Consider the following 17,026-nt stretch of genomic DNA (forward strand, 5'->3'; position numbering starts at 1 on the left):
CTCATTGGGCTCCTCGCTCAGTGGGAATCTGCTTCTCCCTCTGCCTCTGCCCTTCCCCCTATTCATGTTCTCTCTATCAAACAGACAAATAAATAAAAATCTAAAAAATTAAATTTTAAAAAAATATTTTATTTATTTATTTGACAGAAAGAGAGATCACAAGTAGGCAGAGAAGCAGGCAGAGAGAGTGGGGGAAGCAGGCTCCCTGCTGAGCAGAGAGCCTGATGCAGGGCTCGATCCCAGGACTGAGACCATGACCTGAACTGAAGGCAGAAGCTTAACCCTCTGAGCCACCCAGGCGCCCCTAAAAAATTAAATTTTTTGAAAAGAATTTTAGTGTATTTTATCAATCTTTATTATATATAATATATATATAGTTATATAACACAAAGAAAATGTGACAAATTTTCACTGAGCTCCATCCAGATGCGTCTAAATTTGGTCCTGTGTTTACTCCCAAGGTGATGCAAACAGGATTATCTACCTGTGTCATGATGTGGAAAAGGCTGCGAAGTACCAAAATAAAAGGAGAGAAAACAGAAATCTAAGAAAAGCACCAGCAGGACAGAAAAAGGCACTCTTGGTTCTTCATCAAAATATGTTATTAAGTGGTCGCCCAGTCTGTCTTCTGTGGGCCGGAAGTATTTGAACTTCGGCTGCTCCCCATCCTCTGCTCCTGCCCCGTCAACAGCTTACATCAAGCAGAAAAGGAGTCCTACCTTATGAACCACACATTCTCAAAGAGAAATTTCCCACTTGAAAGCAACCCATTGTATTGCAGACTGATGAACATGATCTATCAAATTTCAATATTAAGACCTTTTCTTGGCACAAAGAGAGAAATTCTGACCTACTTTCTGAATGCAGTTGCAAGAGAAAGAAGTTTTACAATAAACGGACAACACGAGGGACAGTACAGAGCTATTAAAAGCATAAGATTAGAAATACTGAGAAAAATTTACAGTATAAACTCCAGTGGAAAAGTAATACAAAATAGTAGACATTCAAATTACGAAGCACAAATGCATACTTTGAAAAGGTCAAAAGCAAAAAACTTCAATAATGGTAGAGTGGCAGAATTAGGAAAATTTTTATTTAGGGTTCTTTCTTTAACATTGTTATATTGCCTTCAACTGCAACGATAATATTTTTTAAAAAGTTGAATGCACTGATAATATATTGGCAAGTTCTCATCATTTTCTGCTATTAGTTGCCATACATTAACCAACATTTCTCCTATAAATGTACCAAAACCTCCCTGCCAAACCAGGGCCGAGTGTTAATTGTGTGAAGTGCTTGCTTACCTTTTTAAGTACTGCAATGCCTACCAGAAAGGTGATTTGTAAAACTACTAAGAATCTACCCTTCATACTTTAAACACTGCTGAAGACTGTCATTCCATACAAGCACTCAAACACACAACTGTTTGGATCTGGGGACTTTGAAGTCATCCCTAAAACTATCTCTGTGACTTTTTTTGGGAACAAAGACAGAATTGTCAATATAATTAATTCTATGTTTAAAGAAAAAAAAGTAGAGCAGGAATTTAAAAATTAATATTTTTAAATGAATTTTACCTGCTGGATTGTAAATTATCTGTTTGTTCTATGAACAGGAATTTGTTAGAACGGTGCTTTGAGGAGCTAAAATTAACTGAGCACTTATTATGTGCCAGGCATTAGGTACTAAGGACTTTGTAGAATATCTCATTTAAACCTAACAAGAGGGGCGCCTGGGTGGCTCAGTGGGTTAAAGCCTCTGCCTTCAGTTCAGGTCATGATCTTAGGGTCCTGGGATCGAGCCCCACATTGGGCTCTCTGCTTGGCAGGGAGTCTGCTTCTCCCTCCCTCTCTGCCTGCCTCTCTGCCTACTTGTGATCTCTGTCTGCCAAATAAATAAATAAAATCTTAAAAAAAAAAAAACCTAACAAGAATAGTTTTGGAGGTTATAGTTATTATCTCCATGAGCCAGGAGGTAAAATAACTTGCAAACAACCAGTACAGGGGATTAGAACATGGGTATCTTCAACTCTAAAGGTCACATTTCTTCACTGTAGTCTACTGTACAGACTTATCGACAATGTATCGATAATGGTCTGCTCCACAAGAACACAGCTAAATAAAGATAAGGGGTATAAGGCCAACAATGTTAGGCTACATTACGGGTCTCCCCTGCAACTCTTAGACCTTTGTTCAAGCCTTTTATCTTAATTTATGCATTTTTAAAGCAGCCATCCATCAGGAAAGGGTCAGTACTTCTGCTGAAGAGTCCCACAGTTACACTTTGGTGAGAAACAAATCCATGAGTGGAACCATGCAGATCAGCTCCTGCACGGAAAGTAAACATATGGATGTCCAGGAACTTCCACCATCCACGTTTTATGGGAGATAGCATGGTAGAGAGGAAAGTGAACTAAGCTAGTTTTTGGTTTTTTTCTTTTAAACTGCACTTGCGTCCCCTGTCTTCCAGCTGATGGTTTGGTGGTGGGGGGGGGGGCGGTGTGGAGACAATGAGCAAATTGCTTCATCTCCTTTGATCTCATTTTCCTCATTTAAAATAAAGTTAATACTGCAAAGATTAAATGAGAGCACCGTTTCAAGGCCTGCGCCAACAAAGTGCTCAGTCAGGGCTGATTTCCTTTACCTTCTTCTATGATCCTAAAAGCAATACATTCTTGCAGACTCTAGCCATGCATATGTCTGTATTTCTGTCGTAACCATCAACTTGAAATTTCATAATTAAGAAGAAAAATTACCTGAAGCATTGTTGAAAAATGTCTTATCGCTTCATCATAGAGTCCACTGCCAATCAACACGTAAGCAATAGCTATGAAACAAAATACAAAAATATGAAAGGAAAGAATGAAGGCTCGCCGAGCAGAATCAGTAAATAAATTCTTTGCCGAGTCCTAACAGGCAGCTCCGAGGACCAGAAGTAGTTAAAGAAAACCGGGAAGTTAATAAGATGTACTTGAATGCTTCCACCACTTGGCACCTGCTATCAGTCTTCCAGTGCTCTCAAGAATTAAATTATTAAAGCCATCTATAAAACATTGCCTACAAGAAGTAATTATCTTTTTCTGGGTCCATCACTCTCAAATACAAATAACCTTTGTGATGTTTCCTCTCGATCTATCAGAAGAGCTAGTGAGGAGCCTGAATAAGTCCAGAACATGGCAATGTGATTTTACTGCGACAGTTCCAAGAAATACCCAAACAGCACCACAGATCTTAGCCTCTAGGGGTGCTGAACTTACTGCCAGTGACTGAGTTACAAAAGCGGAGGCTCAAATTAATACATATTAAGAGAATGCGTAATTCACACCAGCGCAGTGCAATAGTGGTCTTTTTCCTACCTCTTCTGTTCAAAATACAGTCAAACACTACTCAAAATATACACTAAAGATGAATACACAGTTTCTGATCAAATGGTGTCAGTAACTGGTATTTTGAAATTCGAGCCATGACAACCTCTTAAAACACAGCAATAGATAAACTAAATTTTTTCACCTGTCCAAAATGCAATAAATTATTGGCAGTCTAGATTACATTCCATCTATATTACATTATTATATTATTGGTAATCTAGATTACTTTTCATATATAAAATTTACCCTAACTCCTTAAATCTCCAAATATCCCCGAAAAAACTGTATTCCTCACTCAACACAATACTATTTTGATCATATTTCTTCACAAAAAAAAAGCCTTTATCCCAAGACTCCAGTCCTAGAACCCAAGAGGTGTTCAAGGGGACAGACAACTAAAACTTCTTACTGGCGTGAAGAGCTGAAATGTCCTGAGAGTCAAAAGGAGTAAAAACATTCCATGCAGAAAGAGACTTAGAGTGTCCCCAAAACTAACCTGAGAAAAATAAACTTCAGAAGCACTGAATGTCATAATAAGACAACAGCTTTGGGGGCATTCTTCAAACTAAAGAGGGCTGGTTTTGTCACAATTTGTTTAAAAAGATAAAATTAAGGTCAAATTCATATTTGGAATGATACGAATGGATCCCATTCAGATGCCTCAGAGAACAAGAAGAACAGAGACACTTCTGGTGGGGGGGCCAGGAACATGAGCAGTCAAAATAAGTGTGACACGTGTGTGCGTGGCACTCTGTCCATTTCCATGTAGTAATGATCGCAGGGAGGCAGGTACAGCTCTTATCCCTGTTCAAAGACAAGCAGATGAAGCACAGTACAGCTGAACACGACTGAAGGGAGACAAAGGACCCAGGCTGCCTGCTCTGGGACCTCCCCTAACACACTCCCCTGAAATAAATCAAGTCTGTACTGAAACTGCTGTGTGCTGGGCTAGATGGCAAAAACGGTTTGAATTTCTGGATGATCACATAAACAGGGATGGAAACGCAGATGCGTCCTTCTTTGAAGGCAGGAAGATGGCCATCTCTCAGAAAGCCAGGATCTGGGCTCGGGTTCTGCCAAGAGCGGTGTGATCATGGCGACCTCAACCACTTCTCACCTCTTTCTGGGTCTTGCTTAACAAGCTTCTAGGACATCTTCTTACATTCCTTTCAGATCTGAAGTTTTAGAATTTTCCTAGCTCTCTCCCCATAAGCAGTATAAATATCTACTGAACAAACAAATGAATAAGTGACCCATAAAAATGAATATAGTTTTAGGGCATAAATATTACTGTACTTAGGAACATGTTTAAATTGTTCTCCATGGCTAGGCTGTTGAAGTCCACTTAAATAAAACCAAATGCACTTTTCAAATCTTTCTATCTAAAAGTAAACACTTTTTCGAGAAAAACGCAAAAGTACTCATTAAAAAAAAAAAATCCAAATCTTGCAAAACTATAAAATAGCTATTAGGATCTAAATTTTGTTGTAGAAGTCCAAAGACATAAAGAAAGCACTGGAGGGGTGCCTGATTAAAGCCTCTGCCTTCGGCTCAGGTCGTGATCCCAGGGTCCTGGGATCGAGCCCCGCATCGGGCTCTCTGCTCAGCGGGGAGCCTGCTTCCCCCTTTCTCTCTGTCTGCCTCTCTGCCTACTTGGGATCTCTCTCTCTGTGTCAAGTAAGTAAATAAAATCTTTAAAAAAAAAAAAAAAAGAAAAAGAAAGCACTGGAACTCTCACAGAAATCATTACTATCCAGCAATTCCACATCTCCTAGCAACGTGTAAATTGACAGAAGCTGCTCTTCCAAGGAAAAAAAATTGTGATTGGAAGATCCTAAGGCAGCTTAGGGCCTAGAAGTCAAGCAGGATTAGTCTTAGAGCACAGAATAGGCCTGGCACATCCTGGGCTCTTAATTCAGGACATAAAAAATGAAGACGCTGACCAGAACCCAGGCACCTCGGAAAAGACAAATCTGATTTCTTAACAGATAATTAATTCTCAGAGCCTACTCAAAGAACATCACCAAAAATTGATTAATACTTTCAAAACAGTCAACTCTTAATCATCTGCACTAACAGAGCAAAGGAGCCAATACAAGAAGTGCTCAGTAATTTTTTTTTTTTTAGTAAGCTCTAGGTCCAGTGTGGGGCTTGAACTCATGATCAGAAAGAAGTCGGGAGATCTACCAACTGCACCAGCCAAGCACCCTGAGGTGCTCCGCCTTAATATAAAATGCACATGGCCACAGAAAGGATAAAATAATTACATGTAAATCAGATAGAAAAGAATTTCCAAAGGTGCTTCAGGCCACCAGGCAGGAGCAATGCGTCTGTGAAGTCTGTCCAGATGCCCTCTTCAGTCCTGTATTCAATTTTGTTTTCACTCCTTCAACAGCAAGCTGGCCCAACAATGGGCAAGGCACACCCAGTGTGTATCAGACCCTGGAGGAACCAGCCTGTTTGAAAACAGGCCCCAGCAAGACGAACTACAGGACCCCTCTGCGGATCCGAATGAATTCAACCTTTCCACACCCACAGTAAAATTAACTTATACCTGGCTATTTTATTACACAGAAGATTGCAGTAGGTGTGAGTCTCCTCTGCTTTCATGTCTGTGTTGTTCCTGTTCGATGACAACACAAGTTACCTTTAATCAATGATAAGCATGCCTAAGGACCCATTACCATCATTGTTAATGTCCAGAGAAACACAGAGGTTCTTACTGATCATTTTCTCCAGACCCCGTATTTTCACTATTTCCTATTATACTGACATGTAACGCACCGACCCGCACAGGACTGAACGCCCCACCCAAGAACACACAGCTCCTGCTGGCCAGGACCACGTCCGTGTGCTTTCTCCCTCAGGACCCTGCTTCCCTGCTCGGCACTGAATCATAAAATCTAGGCAGATGACCCAGGCATGCCCCCTCCCTCAGACTGAAATCTCACCTAGCTCTTCGTTTGTGCTGTCATTATCTGTAGCAAACGGGAATCTCTTTTGTTCTGCAATTGACTTGGCCTGGCTCTGAAAAAAAAACAGACGAACATACATTTTAGCTTATTGCAGATGAAGACAAGGTTTCAAATGAAGACCTGCATTTTTTAAAAAAATTAAAGCTCCATGGGACGCCTGGGTGGCTCAGTCGGTTAAGTGGCTGCCTTCGGCTCAGGTCATGATCCCAGCGTCCTGGGATCGAGTCCCACATTGGACTCCTTGCTCAGCAGGGAGCCTGCTTCTCTCTCTGTCTCTGCTGCCACTCTGTCTGCCTGTGCTCTCTCTCTCTCTCTCTCTCTGACAAATAAATAAATAAAATCTTTAAAAAAAAAATTAAAGCTCCATTGGATTGATATGGAAAAAAAGATTCACTTTAATAAATACCGATCGTGTACTTCATAGCTACGTGTACCACATAGCTTGTAGTGTGACTGATGTGTTTCCTCCCCTAGCATTAGTGGATCTGTTTCTTTTTTTGACTTTTTTTTAATTTGAGAGAGGGAAAGACAGAGCGGGAATTGGTGGGGGTGTGGCAGAGGGGGAGGGAGAGGGACAGAGAAACATAAGCAGACTCTGTGCTGAGCGCAGAGCCCGAAGCAGGGCTCAGTCCCATGACGCTGAGATCCTGACATGAGCCGAAACCATGAGTCAGGTGCTTAACCGACTGAGCAACCCAGGCACCCCAGTGGTTCTGTTTCTAAGAAAGAGTTTCTTTTCACTTCCACGGGGACTCATCCTGCCGGCTGACTCATAATCCTTCCATGTTTGCAGAAACTATTTAGTGACCTCGATCATGTTGCAAAGATCACATTCTAGCCATCAGTCCTCCCATGGGGCTGGATGACAGAATGCCGCTTTTTTTTTTTTTTTAAAGATTTTATTTATTTATTTGTCATAGAGAGAGAAGCGAGAGAAAGCACAGGCAGACAGAGTGGCAGGCAGAGGCAGAGGGAGAAGCAGGCTCCCCGCCAAGCAAGGAGCCCGATGTGGGACTCGATCCCAGGACGCTGGGATCATGACCTGAGCCGAAGGCAGCCGCTTAACCAACTGAGCCACCCAGGCGTCCCCAGAATGCCGCTTTTTAAACTAAAAATATTTTAGATAGAAGAGCTACAAATTGTACGGAGATGATGCCACCAAAGGACCAACACAATCTGACCAAGAAACAAGCCGTTCTAGTGAAAAAGCACAGCAGATGAACACCTCCCTCCTACTGAAGACAGTAAATCTGCCTACGAAGAAATTATACAGACATACGCACATTTGGCAGGAAAGCTAAAACAAGAGTGGAAACCAGGGGAATACGAAGTAAATAAGTTCGCTTAGGAACTGGAGTGATTTTATAGGCAGTACTGGTCTACTGTATAATGACGGCTCCGTACTGTTTTGGAGACAAATCATGTCTGATACAACAGCTGTCCCTTCACCGGAAGATTCAGCTGGTGATGCTAACTTGTGATGTGCGTAGTTATAGGGCACATGTTAATGTGATTCCTCCACACCAGATTCGCCTAAGACATAATTAAAACATGTACACACACAAGAGAGAGCAAAAACTAAGATAGAGATTGAAGATTTGTGGCTTTTGGCAAAACTACAGGATTAGAACCCAGTGACATCCCAATTAACTGAGTTCCTCTTTCTAAAAATGCATAGTAGATACCTACAGGCATACATTAGCCAAATAATTTTACATGAGATGCTCTTCCATCTACTGTATGTGCTCTTCAGCTAATGACTGATGTTTATTAGCAGTAATGAACTGTGGCCCCTTGGGCTTCACTGAGTCAAATAACAGTAACAAGGCATTTCCATTTAAACACCCTGTACTCTCAAAATCTAGTCTATGTTCAGATACAGTGTGGTATTTAGTACGCCTATAAAACGGGTCAAGACGAAATCAGAGAGGAAGGCAAAGCATAGGAGACTCTCAACTATAGGAAACAAACTAAGGGTTGCTGGAGGGGAGGCGGGGGATGGGACACATAATGTAATGAGCATTGGGTGTTGTTTGCAACTGACGAATCACTGAACTCTACACCTGAAACTAATAATACACTACATGTTAATTCACTGAATTTAAATTAAAAAAAAATACGTAGGTTAGACAGGTCAGGAAGAAGCTACCTCTGGGGTTAGAACACGAGTTAAAGCCTATAGGCCAGAAGGGCATCCCAGGTCAGCAGGATGCTCACTTCACCCCATTCAGGACCCCAGACAAAATGAAACATCTGAAAATTCTACCAGCAGATTTAACAACATGTGAAGACATCACAGTGCATACTTCCGGGTGTGACCAGACAGGAGACTTTCCTCTTTGTCAGATGGTCACAGATAAGCACACAGACGTAAAAGATTTTCCTGCTTAATAAATGGCTTAAGAGCCCAGAAAAGGAGTCTATGAATAATGCTTTTAGTGCTTTAAAAAATCCAGTATTCAAGCAGAGTCGCCCATTTGCCAAACCTTTGTGCAGAAAGATATGGTAAGGCCACACAAATGAAATCCCATAAAAAGGAATCATTTACCAAATAACATCAAGACTCTACTGGGGAGCCTATCTGAGCTAAGTGCTTTTATATTATTAGAAATTAAAACCTGACAGAAGTGGGCAGGAAAGTATAGTATGGACAAACTGACCTCTTGATCAGAATCTTTCCCACTTCTGACCCCAAATCTATCGATACCCTCCGGGGACAGTGGTGAGAAGCTGTGACCAAGGAAGTTTCTGCACACAGCCCGACTTCCCTGGGCGACTAACTCCAACCCAACCGTCAGGTCCCTGCTTACGTTTCCATTACTGAAAAGTGTCCTACCTGCTCCCCCTAATTTAAGGGAGATTACCTTTTGTGTAATTATTGGGTTAGTGCCTAGGAGTCGTGAGCATAGGGACTGAGGCTAGCTAGCTCACTATGGTATTCCCAGTACTTACTTAGCACAACGCCTGGCACATAATAGGTGCAAAATAAATATCTGGAGAATTAATGAAGAAATGAATAGTCGGACTCCCATATTTCCAACCTAGGGAAAATGAAAGGCCAAGATTGATGAGCTTTCTCCCATAGGTTACTGGCTAGTGTCATCTTAAACTAGAAATGCAACACATAGAAAATATTTGAACTCCTGTCAATAAGAAGGTAGGTCCCTAATAATTCTAAGAATCTAATCATCTACCCAAGGTGGGGATTACCCAATTTCTACTTAAATGCTTTTAGTGATGGCCAACTCAGTACTTTACAAGGTAGCACACTCTGGTTTGACACCAGTCTAACTGAAGTTTTTCCATATATCAGGCTGACTGCTAAGCAGTGAACTAGGTAAAACCTGTTGATCATTCTCTAGCTTGCAATTTCTATCTGTTTTCAGTAGTTCTCACATGCAAAGGCAAAGCTCTGTCTGGAGAAGAAAGAGTATCTATCCTAAAGGGAAATTTCAAACGAAAGAAGCAAACAGTATCTACATGGATATTGAAGGAAAAGGTCTGGAGAAAAAAATATGTTAGCCTTGGGCACCGAAAGAACCACTCAGCTTCACCGAATGAAGTGTGAGCCAAAAGCAGGGCCTTCCACCTCAAGGCAGCGAGCCTGGAGGAGCGCATGTGCTGCCATGGGAGGCAGAGAAAGGCGTTACACAGCTCCCAGTGCTCACCGCTGGAGTGGCGAGGTCTCCTACACAGTTTGGCTGGTACTGATAATTAAAAACATAAAAGATTCCCACACAGGCAAAGACTAGAAAAAGAAGATATATGATACCTTCAAATACATGAAGTTTCTAGAAATAAGATCCTGCCATGATCTCCCCCTTTATTCCTGGAACTTAAAAGTAAAAAATCTAGATCTAGAATGATCTAGAAAAATCTAGAATGATCAACCACCCAATGCATAAGTCATAATAATTCAATGAGACTAAATACCAGATGCCCCATCTTTATCTGACCCAACCAACTCCTAGTTGACAAACAGAGGTGACCTCCTCCTTTTGAAAGCAGTACCATTGTGCTGTAGTTCACAAAACCAGAAGGCATGAATGGAAGACACATACCAGAATCTTTTCAGTGTTGAGGGAAAGCAATGAGTCACAGGGTGGTGGTCCTTTGGGTTCGCAGTCTGAGTCGTGGAAGTTCAAAAAGGAGGACTCTGAAAAGCAAACATTCCTGGTTATTCTCCTCACCTTAAATGTATGGCTCTTAGGTGTCTAACCATGAATTATAATGTGAAGAATCCTCAAAACCAAACTAAGGACAAAGCAAAAAACACTAAAAGGGGCATCTTGTCTTCCACTTTATAGCTGTGTAACATTCTGTGGTTTGCAAATGCCCTCATGACCAATCATTAATAGAGTAGTTGATAAGATCCTTTTGGTAGACATCTCCTACCCCGTAGCACTTACTAGAGATTTTTAAAAATCACAAAGGGGAGACCCAAGTCGAGCCAGGGGGATCTAACGTTAAATGATAAGTACAGGGATGCCCAGCTGGCTCAGGTGGCTGGAATGTACGACTCTTGATCTTGGGTTTCTAGGTCCAAGCACCATGTCGGGTATAGAGATTATTTAAAAATAAAATCTTAAAAGAAAAAAGAATGTATGTACTAAGTAAGGGGTCTAGTATCCTGAATATATAAATTATCTCCTGATTTCAACAAGAAAAAGACAACCTAATTAAAAACTGGGCAAAGAAAGGGTGTCTGGTCATGATCTCAGGGTCCTGGGATCGAGTCCCGCGTTGGGCTCTCTGCTCAGTGGGGAGCCTGCCTACCCCACCGCCACCTGCTGTTCTACTTGTGATCCCTCTGTCAAATAAATAAAATCTTAAAAAAAAAAAAAAAGATGCTCTACACCATTGTTAATTAGGGACTGCAAATCAAACAATAATGAGGTATCACTCCATGCCCACAAGGATGGCTACATTATTTTCAAAAATGGGAAATCACAAGTGTTGGTAAGAATGTAGGGAAATTAGAGCCCCCTGTGCACTGCTGATGAGGCAATAAAGAGGTTTGGCTGCTGTGGAAATCAGTTTACTGGCTCATCAAAAAGTTGAATTACCATACAGTCCCACTAGTCCATTCCCGGGTATACAACCCAGAGGACTAAAAACAGGAACTCAAACAAGGACGTGTACAGGCATCTTCACAGAAGCACTATAATAACCAGAGAGTAGAAAGAGCTCAACAGATGATGGGTAAATTGTGGTATATACATCCAGGAGAATATTATTCAGCCTTAAAAAAGGAAATACTACAATCATGAATTAGTACAACACCTTACTCCTATAATAATAAACCTACATTTATACTTCATCTCACAGAATTTCACAGTTGGGAGACTTCACTCTAAGCAACATCTAAAATGCTTGCCTGTTTTTGGAAATATTCAAAGGTGCTGCCCATATAAAAGTCCTTATCACTGTTTACACCCTTTGCCTCAGCAATAACATTTGTTAGAAATCAATGTAATTGCCGTATTGGACGAATTTGCCAAAAGATGGGTCGAGCATATTTATGAAACACTTTAAAATGTTTCATTTGGGGGCGCCTGGGTGGCTCAGTGGGTTAAGCCGCTGCCTTCGGCTCAGGTCATGATCTCAGGGTCCTGGGATCGAGTCCCGCATCGGGCTCTCTGCTCAGCAGGGAGCCTGCTTCCTCCTCTCTCTCTCTGCCTGCGTCTCTGCCTACTTGTGATCTCTCTCTGTCAAATAAATAAATAAAATCTTAAAAAAAAAATGTTTCATTTGAATTTGCGTATTCAATATTCAAATATTAAAGATACGTTTTTAAAAAGAATACTAATTCATACAATAGGAAAGAACCCCCCCCCCCAAACACGAATAATATATAAGAACCTCCAAAACAAAAGTGAAAGAAGCCAGAAACAAAAGGTCACCTATTGTATGAGCCCACTGATAGAAAATAACCCGAACAGGTGAATCCATAGAGGCAGAATGCACATTGCTGGCTGAGGGAGGGAAGGGAGAGAAACTGCTGAGTGGGTAAAGGGGCTTACTTTGGAATGACAAAAATGTTTTGGGGTAGTTGTACAACACAGTGACTATATTCAATGCCACTGAACAGTTCGCTGGAAAACAGATAATTTCAGGTTATGTGAATTTAGTCTCAATAATTATTTATTTTTATTTATTTTTTAAGTAGGCTCCATGCCCAGATTGGGGCTTGAACTCACGATGCTGAGATCAAGCGTCACATGCTCTACCAACTGAGCCAGCCAGGTGCCCCCCAATAATTATTTTTGAAGATGTGATGTAACTCAGCAGCCATTAAAGAGCATCAGATTATGTTCAAGGGACCACGTGAACTGACTGAGATAAATTCTCAGTTGTGTCTGTCTTAACAACCGGAGACCCGACCTGTTAGGCCAAAGCAGGCCAGGATGGTGAGCAACTACTGAAGCTGGAAGGGTTAAATTTCACAAGGCACAGGCAGGGTTTAAAAGGATGGGTGGGTTTGGACTGGGGTACAGAAAGGCCGTGGGTGCTCCAGGTGGGATGCGTGGCGCACACACAAGAACAAGGGTAAGAAAATATCACGGGGCAGCAGGCAGACAACGCTGGTTGGTGGGAGTCGGGTGTTGGAAAAGAAAAAATCTGAGGTTGGAAAAGGAGCATTCAGGCTGGGGGAAGTCCCGCACCCATGAAAAAGAATTTAGTCTGACAAGGGTGAAGAACCAGTAGTAGTTGTGGCTAGCTAACTGGATACGCACTGATTTATAAGCCATTTCTTTTTAAAGCTACATCGGAGAACTTGACATACGCTAAGCACTTGGTAAGCACGGCACATAGGTGGCCTTATTTCTAACAATCTCTCCACTTCATGGAATTCATTTCTGCTTCAGTAAATATCCATCTGTATAATTTCAAGTGGCCACAGAGCATTTCCTCGCATGAAACTTACCTATCCCCCTGTCTTTGGGTAATTAGGATGTCCTTTGCCCTTTAACGTCAAGTGTTTCCTAAGTATGCTTGACCCGGTTTTTGCAAGATCTTTTTGCAAAATCCCCCAATTTGGCAACTAAATTGAAGGTTAACAAGTACAGCTGGTGAGGCAAAGGGTGTAAACAGTGAAAAGACCTGCACCTTTCACTCATTTTCCTCCCAGCAGGTAATAACAATTTTATTCCCACCTACCAGTGTCAAAGACAGTCTGTTTCCCTCTCAGAGTACTGCTTTTTTTTTTTTTTTTTTTTTTAAATCTCTTCCTAATCTGAAAATAGCACTAGTGGGGTCCAACTTTTGGTTTAACAGGCTATTTGTATCTCTTCTTTTGTAAATCATGGATTTCCTTTGGTAAGTCTCAGATTACTTCAACTCTTCTGGCCTAAGATAGAGAAGAGAATATTATCTCTGGCCACTCAATAAATTATTAATTTGAATACCACCTTCACATAGTCACTGGGGGCTGTCTTCTAGACTTTTATTTATTTTTTTTTTAAAGAAATCTTTGAGACTTATTTACGTCCTGTGACAACAGCTCTGACATGGACACTGATATTTTTAAAATGACAACAGTAACTCATGTCCATTCTAGAAAATACAGAAAACTCACAAAACATAAATAAAAGTTATTTAGAATACTACCACACATTGAGAGCCAATGTCAAAATTTTAATGTAATTAATGTAGTTAAGAGGGACAATGCTAAAATCAGATGGCCTGGCTGTGAATTCCTGCTGTCTGCCACTACTTACTAGCTCTTGGCCACTGACCTACCTAAATCAATCTTTGGTTTCCTCATTTGTAAAACAGGGTCAATGAGAGTATATACTTCACAGGAGTGCTTGATTTAAACAAAGAGATAGAAGTCAAGTATTTGGTACTGTTTCTGGCACAAAGAAAGAACTAAAAGATGTTTGCTACTATTGTTACCATTAGGTTGTGAGAATGGAAGGAGATACACTGTTTTGTAACTGCCCTTTTAATGTAACAGTATAAACACTTCCCCATATGAGCAAATTTCCTTCTGCATTATTTCAATTCAAACTTAAGAGAGATTGAATAAGATTTTTAATTTAATATCTTTAAAATTCTAATTCTCTACAATAAACCTTTATTTTCTTGTTATGGTTTCTAGACTAATCCCTTATAATGATCTGCTTATTCTGATTTCAGTAGTACCACATCGTTTCAATACTGCATCCTTTTAATAAATGCATACATTTTAATGTAAAGCAAAGTCTCATCATTTTTTTCCCCAGAAGTTTCTTGGCTACTTGGATCAACATTCTTCTTTGAGATAAACTCCATTTTGTTTAGGTTGCAAAACAAAAAAGTCCCTCTGTGACTTTTCTTGTATTTTTTTGTTTGTTTGTTTTAGGTAGGCTCCACGCACAGCATGGAGTCCAAAGTGGGGCTTGAACTCACAACACTGAGATCAAGACCTGAGCTGAGCTCAAGCTTCAGACGTTTAACCAACTGAGCCACCCAGGAGCCCCCACTCTATGATTTTTACTAATAAAAATTGTTAAAACTATAGATTAAGGAGGGGAGGAGTACTTCTTTACAAAATTTAATCTATTTATTCAACTCTTATTAACCTATGCAAAACTTTACAGTTTTTCTACAGAATTTACACATTCAAATTTGTTTTGATTAAAAAGAAAATTGGTGGATGACCACTGATTCAGTACTTATTTGTTGAGCATCTATTACATTCCATGCACTGCTCAGTGGTTTTCAACACCAAAAACGACCCCTGTCCTTCCATATGAAGATTATAGTTCAGGAGTGCCTGGGTGGCTCAGTCTGTTAAGTGTCTGCCTTCGGCTCAGGTCATGATCTCAGGGTCATGATGCAGGATCGAGTTCTGCATCAGTCTCCTTGCTCAGGGGGAGCCTACTTCTCCCTCTGCCTGCCACTCTCCCTGCTTGCGCTCTCTTTCGCTCTCTCTGGCAAATAAGTAAAGATAAAATCTTTATTTTTAAAGATAAAAAAATTAAGAAAAAAAATTTGTTAAAAAGATTATAGTTCAGTGAGGGAAACCAACAGTAATCAAAATCACACAGGGGCGCCTGGGTGGCTCAGTGGGTTAAAGCCTCTGCCTTCGGCTCAGCTCATAATCTCAGGGTCCTGAGATCGAGCCCCACACTGGGCTCTCTGCTCAGCAGGGAGCCTGCAAAAAACAAACAAACAAACAAAAAAACAACACAGAAATGTCAAGTCACAGCCCCTTTAAGAAACAGCTAGAGCAGTCAGTTGTAGCAATAGGCAGGGACAGTTTCTCAGCTCATTCTGATAAGAGTTCACCTGTTGGAGGAACACTTCTGATCCCCACTGCAAAAACAGGGAAAATGAGGCTGAGAGGCTAAGTGACTTGCCCATGGCTACCCTCTGACAAAAGCAGTGCAGGTGGGATTCGAGCCTAGTCTGGTTCTGGATCTGTGCCGGAGACAGTGAAGGGAGACCAGAGGGAAGTTTCAGATTTAAAAAATTGACAGTCCACGGACAGCCGGCAGGATGGGTAGAGTAGTCCAGACAGAGAGCACATTGTAAATCTTCTGTCTTACCGGCTAGAGCTCCATATTTTATCTACCCACATTACTGAATTCTTAATAGCTCTATTAATGCTTCCATTTATTTGGTGGATAACTGGATCATCTACATGTAATGATATCAAGGTCTTTTTAATATTTATACTCACTTAGCATCTTAATTTACTAGATAAAACCTCCAAAAAAGTGCTCAATACTAGTACACCTGCTTATTCCTGACATTAGTACTTCACTGAACAACCCAGAATTCCTTCAAGTTTTAATGATAAGACTTTTCATTTAAGCACCATGCTCTATATGGTGATGGGTTAACATTGATATATTTTACCATATAAAGGAAGGATTCTTCTATTCTTTGTTTTATCAAAGATTTTAAATTAGGAAAGCTGGCTGAACTTTCTCAAGTGCTTTTGGAAATTTATGATAATCATATGATTCTTCTCCTTTGACCTGTTATGATGATTAATTTGATTTAAAAAAAAAAAGTTGAGCCATCTTTATACTTCTAAAATAAATTCTAATTGGCCAAGGCACATCATTACTGTGATAGCTGGCTTTAGCTTATTAATATTTTACTGAAGATTTATGTAACTATTTTATAGCTTTCTTCCCACCCCCTCACAACTATATTAAATTCTGGCATCAGTATTTTTTGCTGCTTTGGTAGGATCTGTGAGAGAAAAATGGTTTGTTATACTATACCCAGAGTTGTCTGGAACAGAAGGTTAAATTTGTTCTTCAATCTAAAATTGTTTAGCTCACTATGGCTTTGATTACTTTACAATAACCACCCAACCATCCGTATTTGGATGGTATAAATTTCCACAGGGTCAGGAAAACTTTGTTTTCCTCCTTACTCCTTTCCTCCTTACTCAGATAACGCAAATAATACTTATTTTATATATTTTTAAAGATTTTATTTGAAAGAGAGACAGAGAGCATGAATGGGGAGGAGGGTCAGAAGGAGAGGGAGAAGCAGACACCACCCCCTACACCACCCCAGCTGAGCAGGAGCCCGATGCGGGGCTCGATCCCAGGACCCCGGGATGATGACCTGAGCTGAAGGCAGATGCTTAATCGACTGAGCCACCCAGGGCCCCACAAGTAAAATGTCAAGATAATTACTATAGGAATAGTCTCAAAACACAATACAGAATCTTATC

At 40.7% G+C, this 17,026-nt stretch overlaps 2 protein-coding genes across 10 annotated transcripts in view; one reads left to right on the forward strand and one right to left on the reverse strand.

The window, feature by feature from the left end:
* TRIM67 (tripartite motif containing 67) overlaps positions 1 to 17,026 on the forward strand; it is a 357,821-nt gene that overhangs the window by 138,263 nt on the left and 202,532 nt on the right. The window lies entirely within an intron of this gene.
* TTC13 (tetratricopeptide repeat domain 13) overlaps positions 1 to 17,026 on the reverse strand; it is a 75,220-nt gene that overhangs the window by 48,504 nt on the left and 9,690 nt on the right. For 6 of the 9 annotated variants that reach the window (XM_082718914.1, XM_082718916.1, XM_082718911.1 and 3 more), the window contains exons 2-4: positions 10,404 to 10,498; positions 6,319 to 6,394; positions 2,756 to 2,826 (exon numbers count right to left, since the gene is read on the reverse strand). In XM_082718914.1, the coding sequence (XP_082575040.1) occupies positions 2,756 to 2,826; positions 6,319 to 6,394; positions 10,404 to 10,498 (242 nt within the window). Of the gene's footprint in view, positions 1 to 2,755; positions 2,827 to 6,318; positions 6,395 to 10,403; positions 10,499 to 12,245; positions 12,313 to 17,026 lie in introns of those variants that run through there. The other 3 variants (XM_082718915.1, XM_082718913.1, XM_082718912.1) reach the window with 1 other exon arrangement.

Source organism: Mustela nivalis (genome assembly GCF_964662115.1).
Source record: "Mustela nivalis genome assembly, chromosome: 2".
Taxonomy (NCBI): Eukaryota; Metazoa; Chordata; class Mammalia; order Carnivora; family Mustelidae; genus Mustela; species Mustela nivalis.